This window comes from Cynoglossus semilaevis, chromosome 9 (assembly GCF_000523025.1).
Source record: "Cynoglossus semilaevis isolate Cse_v1.0 chromosome 9, Cse_v1.0, whole genome shotgun sequence".
Classification (NCBI taxonomy): Eukaryota; Metazoa; Chordata; class Actinopteri; order Pleuronectiformes; family Cynoglossidae; genus Cynoglossus; species Cynoglossus semilaevis.
Genome location: NC_024315.1, coordinates 5,849,393 through 5,867,562, shown reverse-complemented (window position 1 = coordinate 5,867,562; position 18,170 = coordinate 5,849,393). Strand labels below are relative to the sequence as shown.

At 38.7% G+C, this 18,170-nt stretch overlaps 1 protein-coding gene across 2 annotated transcripts; it reads left to right on the top strand.

Moving 5' to 3' along the window:
- Positions 1 to 513: 513 nt before the first annotated feature.
- On the top strand, positions 514 to 16,609 carry map2k7 (mitogen-activated protein kinase kinase 7). 2 transcript variants are annotated; one of them, XM_017035486.2, is made up of 12 exons: positions 514 to 722; positions 3,200 to 3,247; positions 6,106 to 6,250; positions 6,372 to 6,438; positions 6,660 to 6,773; positions 7,635 to 7,754; positions 7,831 to 7,938; positions 8,024 to 8,203; positions 8,366 to 8,446; positions 8,804 to 8,946; positions 9,031 to 9,076; positions 9,166 to 16,609. In XM_017035486.2, the coding sequence occupies exons 1-12, from the start codon at positions 599 to 601 to the stop codon at positions 9,307 to 9,309; spliced, it is 1,320 nt and encodes a 439-aa protein (XP_016890975.1). In that variant the 5' UTR covers positions 514 to 598; the 3' UTR covers positions 9,310 to 16,609. The 2 variants fall into 2 exon arrangements, with proteins under 2 accessions (XP_016890975.1, XP_008314966.1); XM_008316744.3 differs by lacking the exon at positions 3,200 to 3,247 and having other exon boundaries at positions 519 to 722.
- Positions 16,610 to 18,170: the final 1,561 nt, after the last annotated feature.

Sequence of the window (18,170 nt, the reverse complement as noted above, 5' to 3'; positions counted from 1 at the left end):
TAGTGTATGTGAATTATTTAAAAATGTTGTTTGGGGGAAAAAAATCATCTTGAAGTTCCTCTGATGGGTCATTACAGAGACAGCTGTAATAGCAAATACAATATCTTTAACAGTTGCTTTAAAGAAACATTAGAATAATAATAATAAACTTCTTCGTAGAAATCAGAGTAGACATTACAACCAGAAGAAAAAGAACAATGTCTTTGTGTTATTAATGTGTTTTTATAAAATTGTGTCATAGAATGCAAATTAATTGTCATTATTAAGTCACAGGACATGTAGTGTGAAAAAAACGTGTTTTTCTGTTGAATAAGATGAAAAATATAAGTTTAAAATACAGGGATCGTTGCTTCAGTATGAAGTATCTTTAGTTTGAATGCTTACTTGCTCAGGTCTAGTAGTCCTGGTCCGTGATACTTAATTTAAAGTTAAGGCTAAGTCGTGAATCGCGGTTAGTCTGAGGTTGGTGGGGCGGGGGGCGTTCCCGCGCGTTCCCGCGCCTGTGCGTATGCATGTGTGTTGCCTGCCTGTCTGTCTGCTGCCAGAGAGGGGAGTCGAGAGCTCTGCTAGGAAACTACATGGTGTTCAATTTTTCAAGATGTCGTCGCTGGAACAGAGGCTGTCGCGAATCGAGGAGAAGCTAAAGCAGGAGAATGAAGAAGCTCGCCCGAGAATCGACCTCAACATCGACATGAGTCCACAGCGATCACGTCCCAGGCCCAGTGAGTATCTACTGGGGAGGAGTGGGGAGTCGGTAACGAGTAGAATAGCAGGGGAAAGATCGCAGAGCTGGAAGGAGGAGGCAAGAGGGAGCTGTTATCTGCTAACAGGCTAGCTACATAAACAAACACTGACTTCGTTTTGGTTCTATATTTCAGGGTAAAGTCACACACTTGACCAGTGTAACGTTTTCTATAGCAAGTTAAACGAAATTTGAAAAAGCCGCAGTGCTGTCATGAGATTTCTCCTGGCTAGTCACGTCCCGGGATATGTTTTTATTGCAGTCCTATCAAACATGCTAGGCTAACGGGCTTGGACTGTGAGTGATAGTCGGTGTCAGGCCCAGCCTTCAGTTTACATTTTAATGTACTTTGCACACTGGTTTTGAGAATGTTAGAGGTGCTGTATCACTTCAGTGTCTTTATATTTCCTGTCTTCTCTCACGGGACTGTTGGTGTGTACTCGACCTGCAGTACAATGAGTTTTACTTGACATTTTCTTACCCTTGTCGAGCTGCATGAATTTGTGCCAGGCTTTAATTATCTTTCAAATTTATAAACATTGTACGACGTAACAGGGTTAAAAACAGTAACATATACGAAGTAAGAAAAATATGTGAATGAGGTGAAAGTTTGTAAATAAAAGGGGGAGTAAAATGCATTAGTAGTTTTTCCCTGTGGTTGCTTATGAGTTAAGAATAATTAACTACACAAACTACAGTGGTGTAACACACATATATTAAGTTGTAGCTATTAAATGTGTTACGCATTATATGCAATTTCCTTTAAAGATAAGATTAAGTTAATTAAAACAGCTTGAAATTATGTTTATTATTTTCTTATCAAGTCATTTTTTGGTTCTGTTTTCAATCAGACATTGGTGAATTGATTTAATGGTTTTACTCTACTGTGATGGTGTTTACTGTACACAGATAAGTCAAGTGGACCCACACATTTAAATGAGATTCAGTTATAGTAAATAAGTGGCATCTTTTTCAAGAGGCAATTTAATCTAACAATTAAGCTACTTTTACTGGTACTCCCAGCATCAGTCAGCTCACTGTCTTCGTGACGCACATTTATTATTGTTACATTCATGATTTTTTGTTTTGTTTTGCAGTGACTCAATTTTTAAAAAAAATTTTTGTTTTGTTTTGCAGTGACTCAATTTAAAAAAAAAAAATCTGTGGAGTTGTTTTTGTTTTTTGTTTCTGTGTGGGTTTAATAGTATCATGTTACTGTTATATGGCAGTATGAACAAGGTGGCAGTTGTTATAAAAGTCATCAAAAAATGCAATGATTCATGAAGTCAGAATGGTATCATATCACTGAACCATTAAAAGGGGAAATCCAGACAACCTCTACGTGTACAGTGGTTATGTTATTAGATGATTGTGAGTTCTGTTATGATAAATAATAATATAACATATGATCCAACACAGCTGATATGGAAATGAGGATTGAGGCTAAGAAGATAAACTTACTCCAGCGATTTACACAGCCTGGGTTGAATTAGCCCAAATTATATATTTTTTTAAATCGTAATGTATATTATCTGCTAATACATCAAACAGGATAAGTCATTTGAAACAGCATCAGTGGAATGTGATAATGACTTCTACCAAGAAAATAAAAGTACAAAAGCAGTGAAAAATCCTGTTTACCCTGTACATATTTTTAATTCAAAATCAGAATCAGAAATGTTTTTATTGCCAGGTAGGTTTTCACCTACGAAGAATTTGTTGCGGCATACAGTGCAGTGAAAGAAATGTACATGAAGGTATACAAATGTTGATAAAATAATATTTTCATGTACTGTTACACACCCCATTTAAATAACTATTGGTCTTCAAAGTTATACACAGAAAGTGTTTAAGTCTCATTGTGACGATAATTTGGTGTTGTTTCTGTATTCATGATGACACTACTTAAAAATGTCTTTATGTTGAAATCAACTATTAGTACACAGAATGAAATACAAGTTACTTTTTTTCAGTATTGGCTGGATTGGATCGGTCACAGCCGACTACTGACTTTTATGTAATAGTTCTCATCATTTCATGTTGAAGGAGTTTGTCCTGAGAAGAGCTCCGTCATAAGTAAGCAACTTGGGCCTCTAATTAACGTTAATCATTCTGCCATGAGGCTGTCATCATCTAAAACTGTCAGAAAACAGTCTTTCAGAATCCCTCACTTGATGGGTGAATTCCCCATCATTGTACAGCACTGGATGCCACTGGCGGTTTAGGATACTAAATCAGAAAAACTTTGGTATTTAATGGAAGTAATATTAGGTTGATCTCAACAAAACTATTTTTTATGCCGATTGGAGGTTGTTTTTTTTTTTGAGTTCTTAAGAAAGAAGAAGTGAATGAAAGTTATCATTATTGTCTAATATGAGGGAGGGATTAGGTGTGTGCTCATGTGTGAAAGTCTCCGTAGTAATGTGAGTGTGTGTATATTTTCTTTCCTCTGTTTAGTCATCGTGATCCAGCTCAGTCCTGCTCCAGCCCCTTCCCAGCGTGCAGGTATCATTCAATCCATCACCCTCTCTGCCACTGCACTTCTTTTACTTGCCCCCACTTTCCCTTCACTTTATTGGCAATTCAGTTGCATTCATGTGTGGATTTCTATGAATCTTTTATTAATACACCTGTCCATCTGGTGTACAAAAATTGTGACACAGTCACATAAAAAACATTTGTCAGATGCTCTGAATCTTAATAAGAACTTGTATAATTTGTCTGAACTGTGTGTTCAAGAATAAATTCATTTGAATTTGCTGCTGTACAATTGACTAGTTAAGACTATTTAATCATCTGTTTCTAGTGACATAGCCAGTCAGTTCTTTTCTATTTATTTTAAAACAAAACAGTAACCCACATCACAGCAAGTTGAGTAGGTTTTTAAAAAGTAGGTATTTATCAAAGTGGTAACACGTTAACATTGTTTCCCACCCTCTTACTCACAACAGTATTCAGTAGTTTTTATGAACTGTGCTGAGGGAAAAAGTTTTGTGACCCAGTCACTGACCAGTGCTGATATTTTAGCCCAACATTTTATTCACACCTCCTCTCGAGTCACATCCTCTCTCCATCTTTCCATCCCTTCCCCTTTTTCCGCCTGTGTATGCCAGTGGCAGGGCAGTGTTGGTGTGTGTGTGTGTTGATGGTCACATTGGATTCATGTGTGTGGACATGTGTCGGAATATTAACCTTTGTTTTGCTGGAGGCAGAGAATCACATTGCATGTGGCTTTTCTGCACGACACAGTGGTCTGGGTTGAATATCGTTTGAAACACTCTCTAATCCAGCATCCCACCTGGTCTGTCTGCAGGAGTGCTATCAACACTCCGGCTTCACTGTCTCACTGTGTTGACCGAAGAACTTCCTTTTCGTCCGAGTCTGTCTGACTCCCAGCTTCGGTCCGTGCTGTGTAGTTCTGGCTGATCTTCTCCCCTCGTTTTCTCCGTCAGACTCGTTGCCTGTTTTTCATCTTCTGGCATCCTTTGGTTCTCCTCCTCCTCCTTCCTTCCTTTTGCAGCAGCACTCTGTGAGCAGAGGCCATGCAGCAGTGCCTGCAATCAATGTTTATGTGTCTCCCACACTCCTAGCTCTGTCTGCCTGTCTATACTCCCATCCTTCCACCTGGAGCCAGCCAAACAGTGGAGACGTGTCTGTGCCAAAGACTGCCTGCATCTTCCTTTCTCTCCAAACTAACTCCTTCTTCTCCTCCTCCCCCTCTTCTTCATTAAACAGTTCTCTGTTTACAGGCTGAGCCCCCTGCACAGGTGACTCATGGATCCAAATACCAGCTGGTATTCTCACGGGAGTTGTCAACCCGCTACATCAAAAACACATTACCAATTATGCAATTTGGTTAAATGTTTTATCTGAGAGTTGTTTATTTAAAAACAGGTCCAAAACCTCATTTGATTATCATCAGTTTGTCATAAAGGCTTCTAACACCATCTGAGCACAAGATGGTGTGACAGGTTTGAACTGATACCTCTACAGATTCCCCTCCTTAAATAGTTTTAATAGATTTAATGGAAACCAGCTGTTACACACACACGCGCACACACACACTGGGCGTTACAAGGTCCTTCAGGTTTTAACATGTTCAATCATGCATGAATTTACCATTTTATTTATCAGACAGGAGGCTGTTCCATTCCCTCCCCACTTCAATGTCAATCACTTGTGCAATGTCAGTAACCTGTAGTGTTAGGTGAATGTACAGAGGTCAGATTGTGAGACTATTTGGATAACAAAGTACTAAAAAGCATTACTTAAGTATTCTTTTTAACAGCACGGAATAAGTGTTAACATTGCATAATTTCTAGATTGGCTTTTTTGGTTTTCAAGCTCGTGATTTACTTTTTAAACACATGTTAAGCTTAATTGTGGTGTCTTGCGTTACCTGCACGGAATAAGTGTTAAATAATAATAACAACAACAACAATAATAATATAAATGAATTGTCATTTTTCTTTTACAAACAACATGTAGTTTGTGCCCTGCACTAAGGCTAACACTTTGATGTCTCTGTTTGAAATATTTTGCTTTTGCCCTGAGATAACAGTCCTCATTGTTTTAACACTGGGTTGGGACAACAATGAAAAAATAACAAAGCTGTAGCTTAAAATGTGAACAAGGTTAAGTTTCTCTGAAAGCACTCCTTGACCTCACCAAGGCCAGTTTCTCCTCTTTACAGGAAATTCATGGAGAAATATTTTTCAATATAGAATATATAGTTGATATAGCCTGAAAAGGCACCTGGAGCAGTCCATTCATATGGTATACAACACACTTTATTTCTGTTAAAAAAAAACAACATTTTACTCCTGCTAATGCCTTAACATTACTGCTAATTATCCACTGCGACATACAGGGAACAACCAAAGCAGTTAAGTAGAGGCCAACTGGACCGTCTTGGTTTCTCGAAGACATTTCATCTAGGAGGTTTTTTTTACCACTAACCGACTGTGGGAAAAATCCTGGTATTAACCCTCAATGTAGCGAAACACATGAAAGGAGAGCAATAATAGCAAATTAAAGGAGGTGACCACACCCTGACCTAATTTTAGGATGTGGTCAAGGTTTGAACTTTGACCCAGGCGATTTGGCCACCTAGAGGCAAAATACCAGTAGTCTTTTAGAATTGAGGAAGTGTCTTGGATAAGAGGTGATACTTTTTCTAGAAACAAAGACGGTTCAGTTGACCTTTAATTACCTACTTTGGAAGAAACTGACCTGAGGTCCTACATAGACACACAGCCACTAAGTAATCGTCAAACACCAGCATGTTGGCCTTCTTCTACTTCTACCCTTTAGTATTGTGTCTGTGTCTAAAGTGTCTCATCTTGACCAACCTTTCCTTCCAGCGCTCCAGCTGCCACTCGCCAACGACGGAGGTAGTCGTTCGTCATCCTCTGAGAGTTCGCCCCAGCACCACACCAATCCCAGCCGCCCACGACACATGCTAACCCTGCCCACACCTCCATATGACCTTCAGAAGAGTTTAGAGAAGTATGTCAACACTTACCACTTGTAGTAGATTTTACATCATTAATGAGATGATGAGTCTCAGTGCAGATGGGTTTGTGGACACCTGCGTCTCTAGACATTGTGTGATTTTGTGTTATAACAGTGCAGAGATTGACCAGAAGCTTCAGGAGATCATGAAACAGACAGGATATCTGAAGATTGATGGTCAGGTGAGTTCCCCATGTCGACAATCCAGTTGCTATTTTTTCTGCCATCTGATAAATAATCATAGGTAAAAATTGGTAATTTAACTGTACATCCGCCAGTCCATTGTGCTGGTTTTTAGGTTCATCTTGACACTTGCAGTTTCATTTCTGCAGAATTTGCATTTTCCTTTTAATGAAGAAGAAACAGGTTTTAAATCATGTGTTTTTATGCTGTGTGTCTATAGCGGTATCCAGCAGAGGTGGCAGACCTGTTCAGTGAGGGGGAGATTGGCAGTGGGACCTGTGGACAGGTCTTCAAAGTACGATTCAAGAAGACGGGTCATGTCATTGCTGTCAAAGTAAGAGCTCACTGCGCTTCACCAACACCTCTCACACAACCAACTTCACTCTGCCATGTAAAATATTTGCCTGGGTGTAAACAGGATCTTGCTTCACACTGTCATTTGCTGATGAATTTGTCATCCTTGTGATCAGCCAACCACAAAGCATCTGTTACTACAACAAAATCAGATACAGATATTTATGCTTTTGTTTTGTGTAGGCGATGTAACGAATGTGGTTCTGAATGTTACCTTTCCATCTTTTGTTCATTCAACACATGGATCTGAAAAGAATCGACACAGACATTATGAGCTCTTGTTAAACTGACAAAGGGGAGGTGCTGTCAAAGTTGAAGTTGTATTTCTTTTTGCTTCAAGGCTGTTGTCTATTAGTTCAGCTACTCTGATGGTCCTCACATCATAAGAAACATAAACAGAGAACATACAGTACAATGAAGCTCAGCTCAGCTCAGTCACAGTGTCACTTGCTGTTGTACTTTAATTATGGTGAGTTTACCAACACAGTGGCAGTAATAACCCTAAATAACAGCCCTGCTCCATTCAGTACACTTAATTGTAGTAGTTTCGCTGTTTAACAATTACGAAGACAGTCTGTTCACAGACTTCCTCTGAAGGGAAGATGGTAGTGGGTTTGGTGCCCTTTTGTATTAGTATCAAATGTTTACTCCAGTTAAATGTATGCAGGAAAACAACATATCACAGAATTAGTCAAAGGTAGTTCCCAGAAAAGAATTCTTAGCACCTCCTGCTGTAGATGGAGGGAAGGTGCATGCTATTTGTCTGTTAAATGGTGTGATTTAAATATTAAGTATTTCTTTACTAGTTGTAACCTATGTGTGCGTGTGTGTCTGTCTTCAGCAAATGCGTCGCACAGGAAACAAGGATGAGAACAAAAGGATTCTTATGGACCTGGATGTTGTGCTCAAAAGTCACGATTGCCCCTACATTATACAGTGCTACGGCGCCATAGTTACTAATGTAAGTGTCCCTCAAATACATTATCTTCTTTTCTGCTTCAGTTTTAGTCAGCATGTGTGTCTCTGTGCATGTGCAGACCGATGTATTTATTGCCATGGAACTAATGGGAACATGTGCAGAGAAGCTAAAGAAGAGAATCCAAGGCCCCATCCCAGAGCGGATCCTAGGAAAGATGACAGTGGCTGTAAGTAGAAGAAACACATCAACACAATCTACAGCACCATAGATTTGTACCGACTATCTTTATCTTATGTGCATGTCTCGTCTAGATTGTGAAAGCGCTGCAGTACCTTAAAGAGACACATGGTGTCATCCACCGTGACGTCAAACCCTCCAACATCCTCCTCGATGCTAAAGGTCAAATCAAACTTTGCGACTTTGGCATCAGTGGACGCCTCGTTGACTCCAAAGCCAAGACCCGCAGCGCTGGCTGTGCTGCCTACATGGCAGTGAGTGAAGACAAGCACATACTCCTCTTCCTCAAGTCCATCTTCAAGCTTAAACACAGTCACTAAGCATTACTGCTTCAAAAACAAAAAATACAAGTTTAACATGTGAGTTTGTACATAGAACTTGAAGGCCCTGCGCTGTTGTCCCCTTTTGTTTTGCAGCCTGAAAGAATAGACCCACCTGATCCCACTAAACCTGACTATGACATCAGAGCAGACGTGTGGAGCCTTGGTATCTCTCTGGTAAATCTGCCTTCATTTTAGCTATAAGTACACATGTCATTGTGCCATTTTCTTTTTTTATACTGGTGAACCCTATTAGTTATTTACAGCTTGAATATAAAACACACAACAAATACAGTTTGTTGTAACAATTATCATGAAATTAAAATGTAACCAGGTTCATCTCATTTAAATTAAAATCACTTTCCACAACACGTGTTTATTTTCAAATGTATTAAAAAATGGTTAAAGTATGGGTCTTCACTAGTATAAAAAAAGGTATTTATTTTTTACCGAGGATAATGTGCCAGTTATACAAAACTGAAGCATCAAATCAGACACCTGTTATCATTCAGTTGTTGAATTTTGTTTCTGCAGGTGGAACTGGCTACTGGACAGGTTCCCTACAAAAACTGTAAGACAGACTTTGAGGTTTTGACCAAAGTGCTGCAGGAAGATCCTCCACTGCTGCCTCTCAGCATGGGCTTCTCTCTCGACTTCCAGTCCTTCGTCAAAGACTGGTGAGTTCAAAGTTCTGTCTCCAACCGAATATTTTCATCTTGACATGTAGACGTCATTATCTTCATGTGCATGTCCCTCTACAGCCTTACAAAGGATCACAGAAAAAGGCCAAAATATCACCAGCTGCTGGTAAGTCTTCAGTAAATGTGAGCAAAAATGTGTGGTTGATGGTTTAAAAGAACTTACAAGTTGTATCTGTGTACGTCTCTGTCACACAGAAACATAATTTCATCCGACGTTATGAGGTGGTGGATGTTGACGTGGCCGGTTGGTTTCAGACAGTGATGGATCGCACCGAGACACTTCGCAGCAGCCAGTGTTACAGCCATCAGCACCAGCTCCACTCACTCTTCAGTAGGTAGCCTAGTCCAGATGAATGTTAGCTTAGTTACACGCTCGTCTAGTCTAGCCTTAGCTTTGCCAAGCCAAGACTCAGTCTGTTCTAGTCTAGTCCAGCGTCATCAGCTAAGCCTAGCATGGGCTGAGTCAGACCACCTGTCCATCTGTCCACCAGAGGGCCACCTTAGGGGTAAAAAGAAGCAAAGGACACTGTGGAGGGCTCTGAAAGGACAGATGGAAAGATGAAGGGAGAGATGTGTTATCTTTGACGTGATGAAATGAAAACTGGACAGGCAGACGGGGGGAGGAGTGAACAGGAAAAGGCTGACTCTGTAGTCAGTAGCCTTTTTCATTCACCCTGTTACACAATATTACACTGTTTCACCGCAGAATATCTAACTTGGCACACACACCTGTTATTAATGTGTGTGTGTATGTCTGTCTGTCTTCTGGGTGTTTTTACATTATTTACATTTATTTAGACAAGGGTATCTCTGAAGCATTTATCCAGGTCTTTCAATCAACAGAGTAGTCACTACACACTGGAACAAAGCATCTGCGAAATGATCAACCGTCAATCACTTGTACATAAATGTAAGGGAAGACACAGCAAAGTCGAATGCAGTGGTGTTTCTTCAGGTGTTTGGACTATCACTCATCCTCAGGTTGCATTATTGTTTGCGTGTGTGTTAACACGTGTCATTCCTTTAAGTAAGATTATTAATTTCGTTCTTTATATTCATCACCTTAACACTAACGCACTAACCAGTTAAGGACAAATAGTAATAGTCATTGTGTCTGTCATATGTGCTATTATAATTGGAGAAATGTAATGAAAAAAAAAGTTTCCAAAAAAATTAGTGTTTTATTTTAGTCTCGTAGTTGTAGGAGCTATTTTATGCTTTAGTTTTAGTTGGGTTTTTTTTATAATGAGCACCGAAAGACATGATAGGACTGAAGTGAGTGTCTGTTAAAGGAAATGCAGTGAAAGGTGAGACTGATGGCCAAAGTAATGTTACAGCAATCAGAGAGATAGAAGTTTGGAAGTAAAAAATGACATGCAAGCAGAGAGCTCTGCATTGAGAAGATGTAAATTCTAGAGATAATCCTGTACAAAGTGCATAAGTGAAGTAGATTTTACTGGTGGTGAGATCTTTACTCCACTCCGTGTATCTACCTCTTCTACTTTGTCCACCTCTCTGTCTGCTGCCGTTGTTTTAGTGTGATGCACTGCCCCACACTGTTTACACACCAAAGGATGAGTGTAGTGCTGGTTGTTTCTGGTCGATGTAAGCTGTTTAGACCTGTGCCTGTGAACATTTTACATTCTATACTCGGGATAGGCCATTTGAGGTATTAGCTAAAATGCTAATCAAAGTTAAAATCACCCTTTGTGGAACTTTATTATAAAATAGTTAAGACAGAACTCTGTCTTAACACAAAACTGTGTGATTAGCAGATGTGGCTAAACATAATTTACTACTGCCAAAGAGAGCAGCATTCACTGAGTACGTCCATATTTTTGTTTGAGTCAGATTACACTTCCCCTATATGGTAGAATGATAATTATCTTCTAGTTTCCATTTATCCAAAATGTATGTACTCATTGGTAAAACTGGGCCTGTTTAGTTAAACACAATGCTGCTCTATAGGCAGGAATTGAAGAAAGACACAGACGAAGATTTTCAAAATCTCTGAGTCACTCTGTAACGTCTTGATGTAATTAGCTGGCACAGGTTTTCAGAGATTGAATGGGTTGCTTGCCAGCATTCTGTCATAGAGTCACAGCCAAAGCATACTCCCTGTCCACGTTGTTCACCAAACCAAATCACTGCTAAACACAGAGGTTTAAGGAGTACATTGAATGAGACAGGAAACTGTAACGTGGCATAAAAAAGAGAGATTGGGAAATGTTGTCTGATGGAAAAGGATAAGTAGAAACGGTAAAGAAGTGGAGAAAGGTCAGGGTGTATGGAGACAGAGTTTTGAAAGTCGGATGAGGAATAGAGAAAAGTCGAGCATGGTAGAATAAGATGGCATAAGGACAGAGTGTGGAGCTACATGGGAAGTTTATTTTTCTGGTTTTCCGCCAACCTAGTGATTGTGATTTTAGCAGGAGTTCATAAATGTTGATACACTTTGCAACCATATTATTTATTACATGGCTACTGCTGCTACTTTTTTTTATTGCTTTAGATGCTGCTGTCACTTTTTTTTTCATTTTCTTTTAAGCCAAATAAATGAAATAATGCAAAGTCGACATTACCAAATATTGAGTTGCAAATGCAAAGGTGGCAAAAGCAAGTTTAGAGTCTGACCAGAAGAGGAAGTGCAGGAAGCATGACTTCACAAAACTACTACTAACCCACACACACACCCAATATAAACAATTTAAATGTAGCTCTATATGTTACACAAGTAGTAAGTCTTTATCCAGCAGTCACACTACGACTCTGTACAGTGTAGATATAAATTAAAGGAAACGTCTGTCTGTCCAGGTGCTCTCTATAACATCCATCCGTCCCTCCATCCGTTTACAGGTCGTCTGCAAGCTTGTCAATTTTGACAGTTCACACCAAAGGTGTCCACAACTCAAAAACTACGAGCGTTGTTGTTGTTGTTATTGTTATGACTATTGTTATTGACATTATAAATGATTACTCTCAGCTATGATATATATGAAATCTCTCTGTAGCTAGTGGCAGAGGGTGTGTGCGTGTGTGTGTGTGTGTATGTATGAGTATGAGTATGAAAAGGGTGCTGTGTGTCATGTACTGTTCAGGGGGAGACTGGTGCGCAAACACTACAACCAAGAGCCAAGCAATAAAAGTCAGCTTTCTGCTCAGTAAGTTGGACTGGCCTGTGTCAGGAAGTTTAGTTTAGACTACTTCAACTGACCTGAACAGATAATCCAGACAGGCTAACAGAACACAATTTGTATTCCAAGGTCAACAACTAAAAAAAGTTGATGAAGAATAACAAGAATAACACATGAAAAATGTTTCTTATTTTATTGTTTTAATGTTTTACATGCCATTTTTTTACCAGGCTATAAGTAATTTCACTAAAGATATTACCCTAAAATACCTATGGCCACAAGAGGGCAGTCTCTACTAGACCACTGAAAATTTGCACTAAAGTAAATTAAACTGGCGATGGAGCAGCAGAAAAAAAAATCTAACTGCTGGAGCTGATGCTGACAGTTACTCTGACGACAGCTCAGCAGAAGAGGAGACGATGCTTCGTCTTCCTTCATTAGAAGCAACACTGAGGGTCAGTTCAGTGATGGGGAATAACATCAATAGTATAGTCTGGAAAATGTGGTCCCATACAGGTAGTCTTACAGCAACCTGGTTTAGTCTGATTGAGTACACTAGTACATTAGTTGTAATTAGCTCTATTTGTAAAAGTACATGATAACATACACATAAAGATGAAATCTTACTTTTAATTCTTACTGTTTCTTAACGTACACATGGCAAAATAACTGTACTAACAGAACAACAACAGTAATAGAAAAATAAAACTGAAGAGTAGCTAAAGTAAACAAAACAGGAAATGGACTAATTCTGCTTTTGAGCAACCGATGTCTTACCATAGTTCTTTATTGGAGAAGTAACATTAGAAGGGTCACACCTTCATGAACCCATCTGGTTTGTCCACTGGATTTAGCATACATTCGTAAAGTTTTGTCAAAACAGGCAAATTAAGTCCCCGTAGAAGCTAACAGAAAAAAACCCCAGAAAACATTAACTTCAGGATACAGGCCTTTGAGCAGAAGAAGTAAAGCATTGGCACAGCTGTGTTTGCTCAGTATTTGTGAGATTCAACATTGATGCCAGCACTGACCTGGACAAAAATCAAAGCCACGGTTTATATTCCAGAACAAACAGAGTTGCCTTTTCTGCCCTTGTAAATAACAGGTGTCAAGGCTAAACATGGCCTGGATCTAATGTATATAAGCCTGGATCTGGTGCCTAGCATCCCTCAGCTGTGGTGCGTCATCGGTGCAGTCTGATATGTAAACACTCAGAGCGGTGCTGCAACATTCACTGTCTAAACTCTGTTTCTCTGTATCAGCTAAATTGTGTCCAAACAAAAAGCTGGAGCCCGTCTCCCCTGGTGAGGTTTGCTTTCATTAAACCAATATTGTTTTACAAACACACACACACACACAGACAGATGTCAGCCAGTGACTACGCCTTTGTGAAACTATTCATTTTTGGCTCCCAAAGAATGAACGTTTTGAAAATGCTCAAGCCGTTCTTGTCAAAAATGTCAGGACTTCATTTAGGCCTGATCATACAGACTGTACGGCTGTGTCTGGACTCAGTATCTGTAGTAACTGAGGTGCCCAAATGCATTAGCGCCCTCTGTAATTTGGTTGGTAGTTGCACTGGACTTTGCGTATGGGTGTGGGCCGCAACAGAATTGTCCTACATAGTTCAACTTCTGCTCTTCAACTAATGGCAGACTTTTGTGTGGCTAATACAAGAATTTGTGTAACCAATAAGCTATACCAGTGTTTCACAACTTTAGAAAAATCCAAACAGAAATGTCACAAAAACTGTTATGAAATATAATTTTCTCATAATTTACTTACTCGTTGTGTAACCTGGTCCTGTTTAGTTGAATACAATGCTGATATACTCACAGGAATTGAAGAATGGCCACAAATGGCACCGGGCGAGTAGTGTGTGTGTGTGTGTGCGCCTGGGTGCTTGTGTGTGTGTGGTCACCCCATCTGTAAGTAAACCAAATATCATTTTCACTATGCAGTCATTGAACCCATGTCAGCTTGCTTGAACAGGAGAGAAGCCTCATGTACATAGACAGATAAACTTAATTTAGCAACAGTGTGTTTTTGTTTCAGCGCCCTCTGCCTGCCCACAGCTAGTTCACAGAGTGGAAAACGCAAGATATAATTTTTGAATGAGCTGACAAATATTTAAGGATTGTACTGGGGTTTCGGGGGAGGGATGAGGGTCACACTAAGTTCTGTAGTGTTGGAGGAGATACAGATTAATGCTGTAATGTATATCATCAACTGCATGTTATTGTCACCGCTGTAACTACCATGGTTTTGTTGTTTTGGTTTTTCTTTCGACGCAACAGTCAGTTGGCTTGGGGATGCACAAAAATTTATTCTTATTTATGATTTTTACACATATAGACGGTATTTTTTTGTTTTTGAAAAAATTGTGACTTTATTGTGTTCTTAGTAGACACACACTTTTGCCTCTTTTTTCTTCTTAAAATTTGCATATACGTTTTCCATTATTGTATATTAAAAATCGATGTGCTCCGCAGGTTGCAAACTAAAGTTGCCTGGTGGTAGAGCAAAAGATCTTCAGTAAATCAGACTACTTAGTACACCATCTCCAACATGAGTGAACATGTTCTCATAGAGACTGTTGTATGAGAGTCCTCCTCTAATAGAACACAATGTCAGTGTCAAAGACTTGAGTCTTATTTAGAGGAAAATAGAAGAGTGGTTAGTGCTTTACTTCTAAAACCAGGGTAAGGAATTCCCCGTCACCAATGTGGTTTAACTTTTGCAACCAAAAGATAACATCCATTTTTTATATACTGTCTACGCCTGAGATTGGAAGACGTCGAGGTGAAGCTGTATCGTCATTAGCAGACGGTGTTTGTTAAAAACAAACGTCCTGTTTCCCCCCTCACCCATGTGACCCGTGTCTTCTCTTTTCATTCAGCCGTGTGAGCGAGCAAAGAAGTGTGATGTTTATTTGTCTACCAAAAGTCTTTACAATATGGTAATTATTATTATTATTATTATTAGCTTTTATTTTTGTCCATTGTTTTGTTTTGATTATGATTACTTTTATTTTTGTGGGTTTTTTTTTTTTTTATTGTTGTTATAATTCAGGGCAAGGACAACACCAAATTGAACAAAATGACATGGTTGATCCCAGGTTTCTTTGACGGGCGAGGTGGATCGAGGTCACTCACCATCACGCTGTAATGTCTGTCCGCCACATAAAGACAACCTCTGAACTGAGAATCTGATAGTATTTTTTAATTCTAATTATTATTGTTATAATGTTTTCTCTCTGATCAGTTATCACGATCAGTTGATTTCTTGTTATCCCAGTTAGGGTCTATAATGTGTGCTGTTATTTTATGCCCACACCCACGCCCCTCCTTTAATCCCTTCTCACTACTTTTAAATTTTATTTTATTTTTTTAAATTTATGATTATTTTTGTACTCTTCCTGGTTGTTCTGATGCTGTAGTGTTGAGCTGGTCGGTCTAATACCAGAGCTTTTTTTTTTTTTTTTTTCCTTCCCTAATGCTGAGACTGTCGTGGCTGATGTTGCACTTGTGATGGGTTTTATTTTTGTGTGTGTTTGTTTGGTTTTGTGTTGCAGATGTTAGATTGTTGTGCAGAAAGGAGAATGTCGGGTGCTTTCCTTATTTTTCTTAGTCACAGCAGTTATTTTACCAATCGTGTAAATCTGTGACACAGAACAAGAAAATAATTCAACAGTGTATTTTTATCACTGATATTTATTTATTGGTCATTTGTATGATTTTTTTTCTTTGGTTTGTTTATTTTTTTATGGTTATTGCTTTTTTTATGTGGAGGGCAAACAGACCTGGAGGCATGCTCACCTAATGACAATAATTGTAACTTTGCAGTAGAAATCTGCTGCTGATGACCTCCGTCTTTATGGTCTGACAAAAACATCCAACCGTTAATGTTTTAAATCACCATCCTGATGTATTTGATAAAAGAAAAAACTCATCGATGTTTTTATCCAGTAAATCCTGAATGCTGCCACAAAGCAGGCTGTTTTTCCTTTTTTAAGGTTTTGGTTTTTTAGGCTTTTCCTATTTGAGCTGATGATAACAACTCTGATAGCAAACTGAATGGCTTGTTTTTACTTACACTCCGTTAGCTTTTTTGGGACACATTTGTTGTTTGGTTTTCATGCGATGCAGAGCTGGGTGTGGATTAAGAAAGTTTGCTGGTTTGCAGCAGGTGGTTGTGGGACTGACCTGATTCACTGCTGATGATAAGTTTCTTGTGTATGTTTAACACCACAGATCTATTGTCTCTGACAGTTGTATTAGTCAACACAGCTTTAATGCTCGTTTTAAATCCATGTGTTTGTTTTTGGTTTATTTTATTTTAAATTTTTATTTTCCTGGCTGTATTGTTTTTTTTCCGCCCCACTCCCCTGTGTCATTTCAAACAGATTAAATGCCATTATATTGTGAATACCTCAGGATTTTTTGGAGAAAAAAAAAACACTTAAAAATCAAACAAATAAATAAATAAAAACTCATAAAAATCTATCCTCACCTTTAATGTTTTTTCTTTCCAACAGAATGTTTCATATAAACTGACTAACTATATACATTATATACTATACACAAAGTGTAATTTTTTATTATTATTTTCTGTAGTGCTAATGTTTAAAATATGTTATATTTTTTCAGGCAAGCCTAACTTTTTTTTACCATATTTAGGAATTTTTAATTTATTCTCGTTAATTGTGATAAAGTAATTGCAACTACCCTGTGATTAATTCAATTAAAATTGTTTCACGGTCTTAAAATGCAACGAATGAGTTGTTCTGCTCGTAATGTATAGTGTTGTCCACAGGGGGGAAGCATTGCATCCAAGAAGTCTTGGTACCTGAATTTGTAGAACTACTGATTGTCGCGTGGGTCAGGATTAAAACGTTCTCCTTCAGAACACAGATAAGCCGACGTGTTCAAACACATCTGAAAATAAACTCGCATACAAAGATGCCAACTATCCTCACCACTTCTTTTTTTTTTAAGATACAACCTTCGTCGCCCGCCCCCTCACAGTCCCGCCCCCGTTCAGCTCAGTTACCTGCAGGACATGAAGCGACACGATTCTGCCTCATCTGTTAGTGTAACATTTATACAACAGCAGACCAGGCTGACTGTTTGTTACTCAGTAGTGTCCATGTGAATTGGACCGCGTTGTTGTGGTGTCTACACTGTTGGAATGTGCAGGGAAAAAAACAACTTTTCTTTTATTATTATTAAATGTGTCGTCAACAGCTTCACGTTAAGAGCAGGAAGCGCTGCTACAACATGAAGTGATGTAACAACACGCTGTGCCCTGTGGCTGCGAAAATGAACCAACAGGATGAAGAGCAGCTTTACTCTACAGACAAAGAACTTGTGATTTTAATGGTAGACGATGCTGGGAGATCATGTGGAATTAGTCTTAGTTCTTTTTTTATGTCATAGAAGAAATATGTGCCTGTTGTTAGCAGCAGAGCTAACCACTGGCTGTATATCCTTTTGGTGTTCTCTTAAAATAATGCACAGCTGCTGGTAAAATTACCAGCAGCTAATTTTACCAGCATTATTAAAAAATATATTAATTTTTTTACCAGCATTATTAATTTGGTAATAAATTCATTAACTACACGTTAATTTTTAAAATTTTACTACACATTTGTTATTACTATTATTGTTTATTTTTTTTATTGTAAAAAGAAGAGAATTGACCTTTTACAAAACCCTGTCATTGTCCAATCATACGTCCCAACATCCGGTACTATGTTCCATTACTACAAAATAAAATGTTTTATATATTTATATATATATATAATAGATAATGATAACTCACCAAGCTAACTGACTTGTATGGCTTCAAACTAGCTGCAGTACAGACCGGTCTAGGTAAAAGAAAAGAACCCCCACCCCCCGGCTGTATCTGTACAACATGTAATTTGTTGTTCCCTTCAACTCTGCTTACATTGTTAAAGCCATGTTTTCTAAACGTGTGAGGCTGTTTAACTAAGACGGTTACATCCATGTAAAACTGTAATGTTTTTAACTGTGCAAACAACTCCTGATCTGAGACCACTCT

Coding starts and splice junctions, on each gene's coding strand:
- map2k7 (XM_017035486.2), top strand. CDS start 599: ATGTCGTCGCTGGAACAGAGGCTGTCGCGAATCGAGGAGAAGCTAAAG. Junction 6,439..6,659: donor ATCTGAAGATTGATGGTCAG/GTGAGTTCCCCA, acceptor GTGTGTCTATAG/CGGTATCCAGCAGAGGTGGC. Junction 8,204..8,365: donor GCTGTGCTGCCTACATGGCA/GTGAGTGAAGAC, acceptor TTTGTTTTGCAG/CCTGAAAGAATAGACCCACC.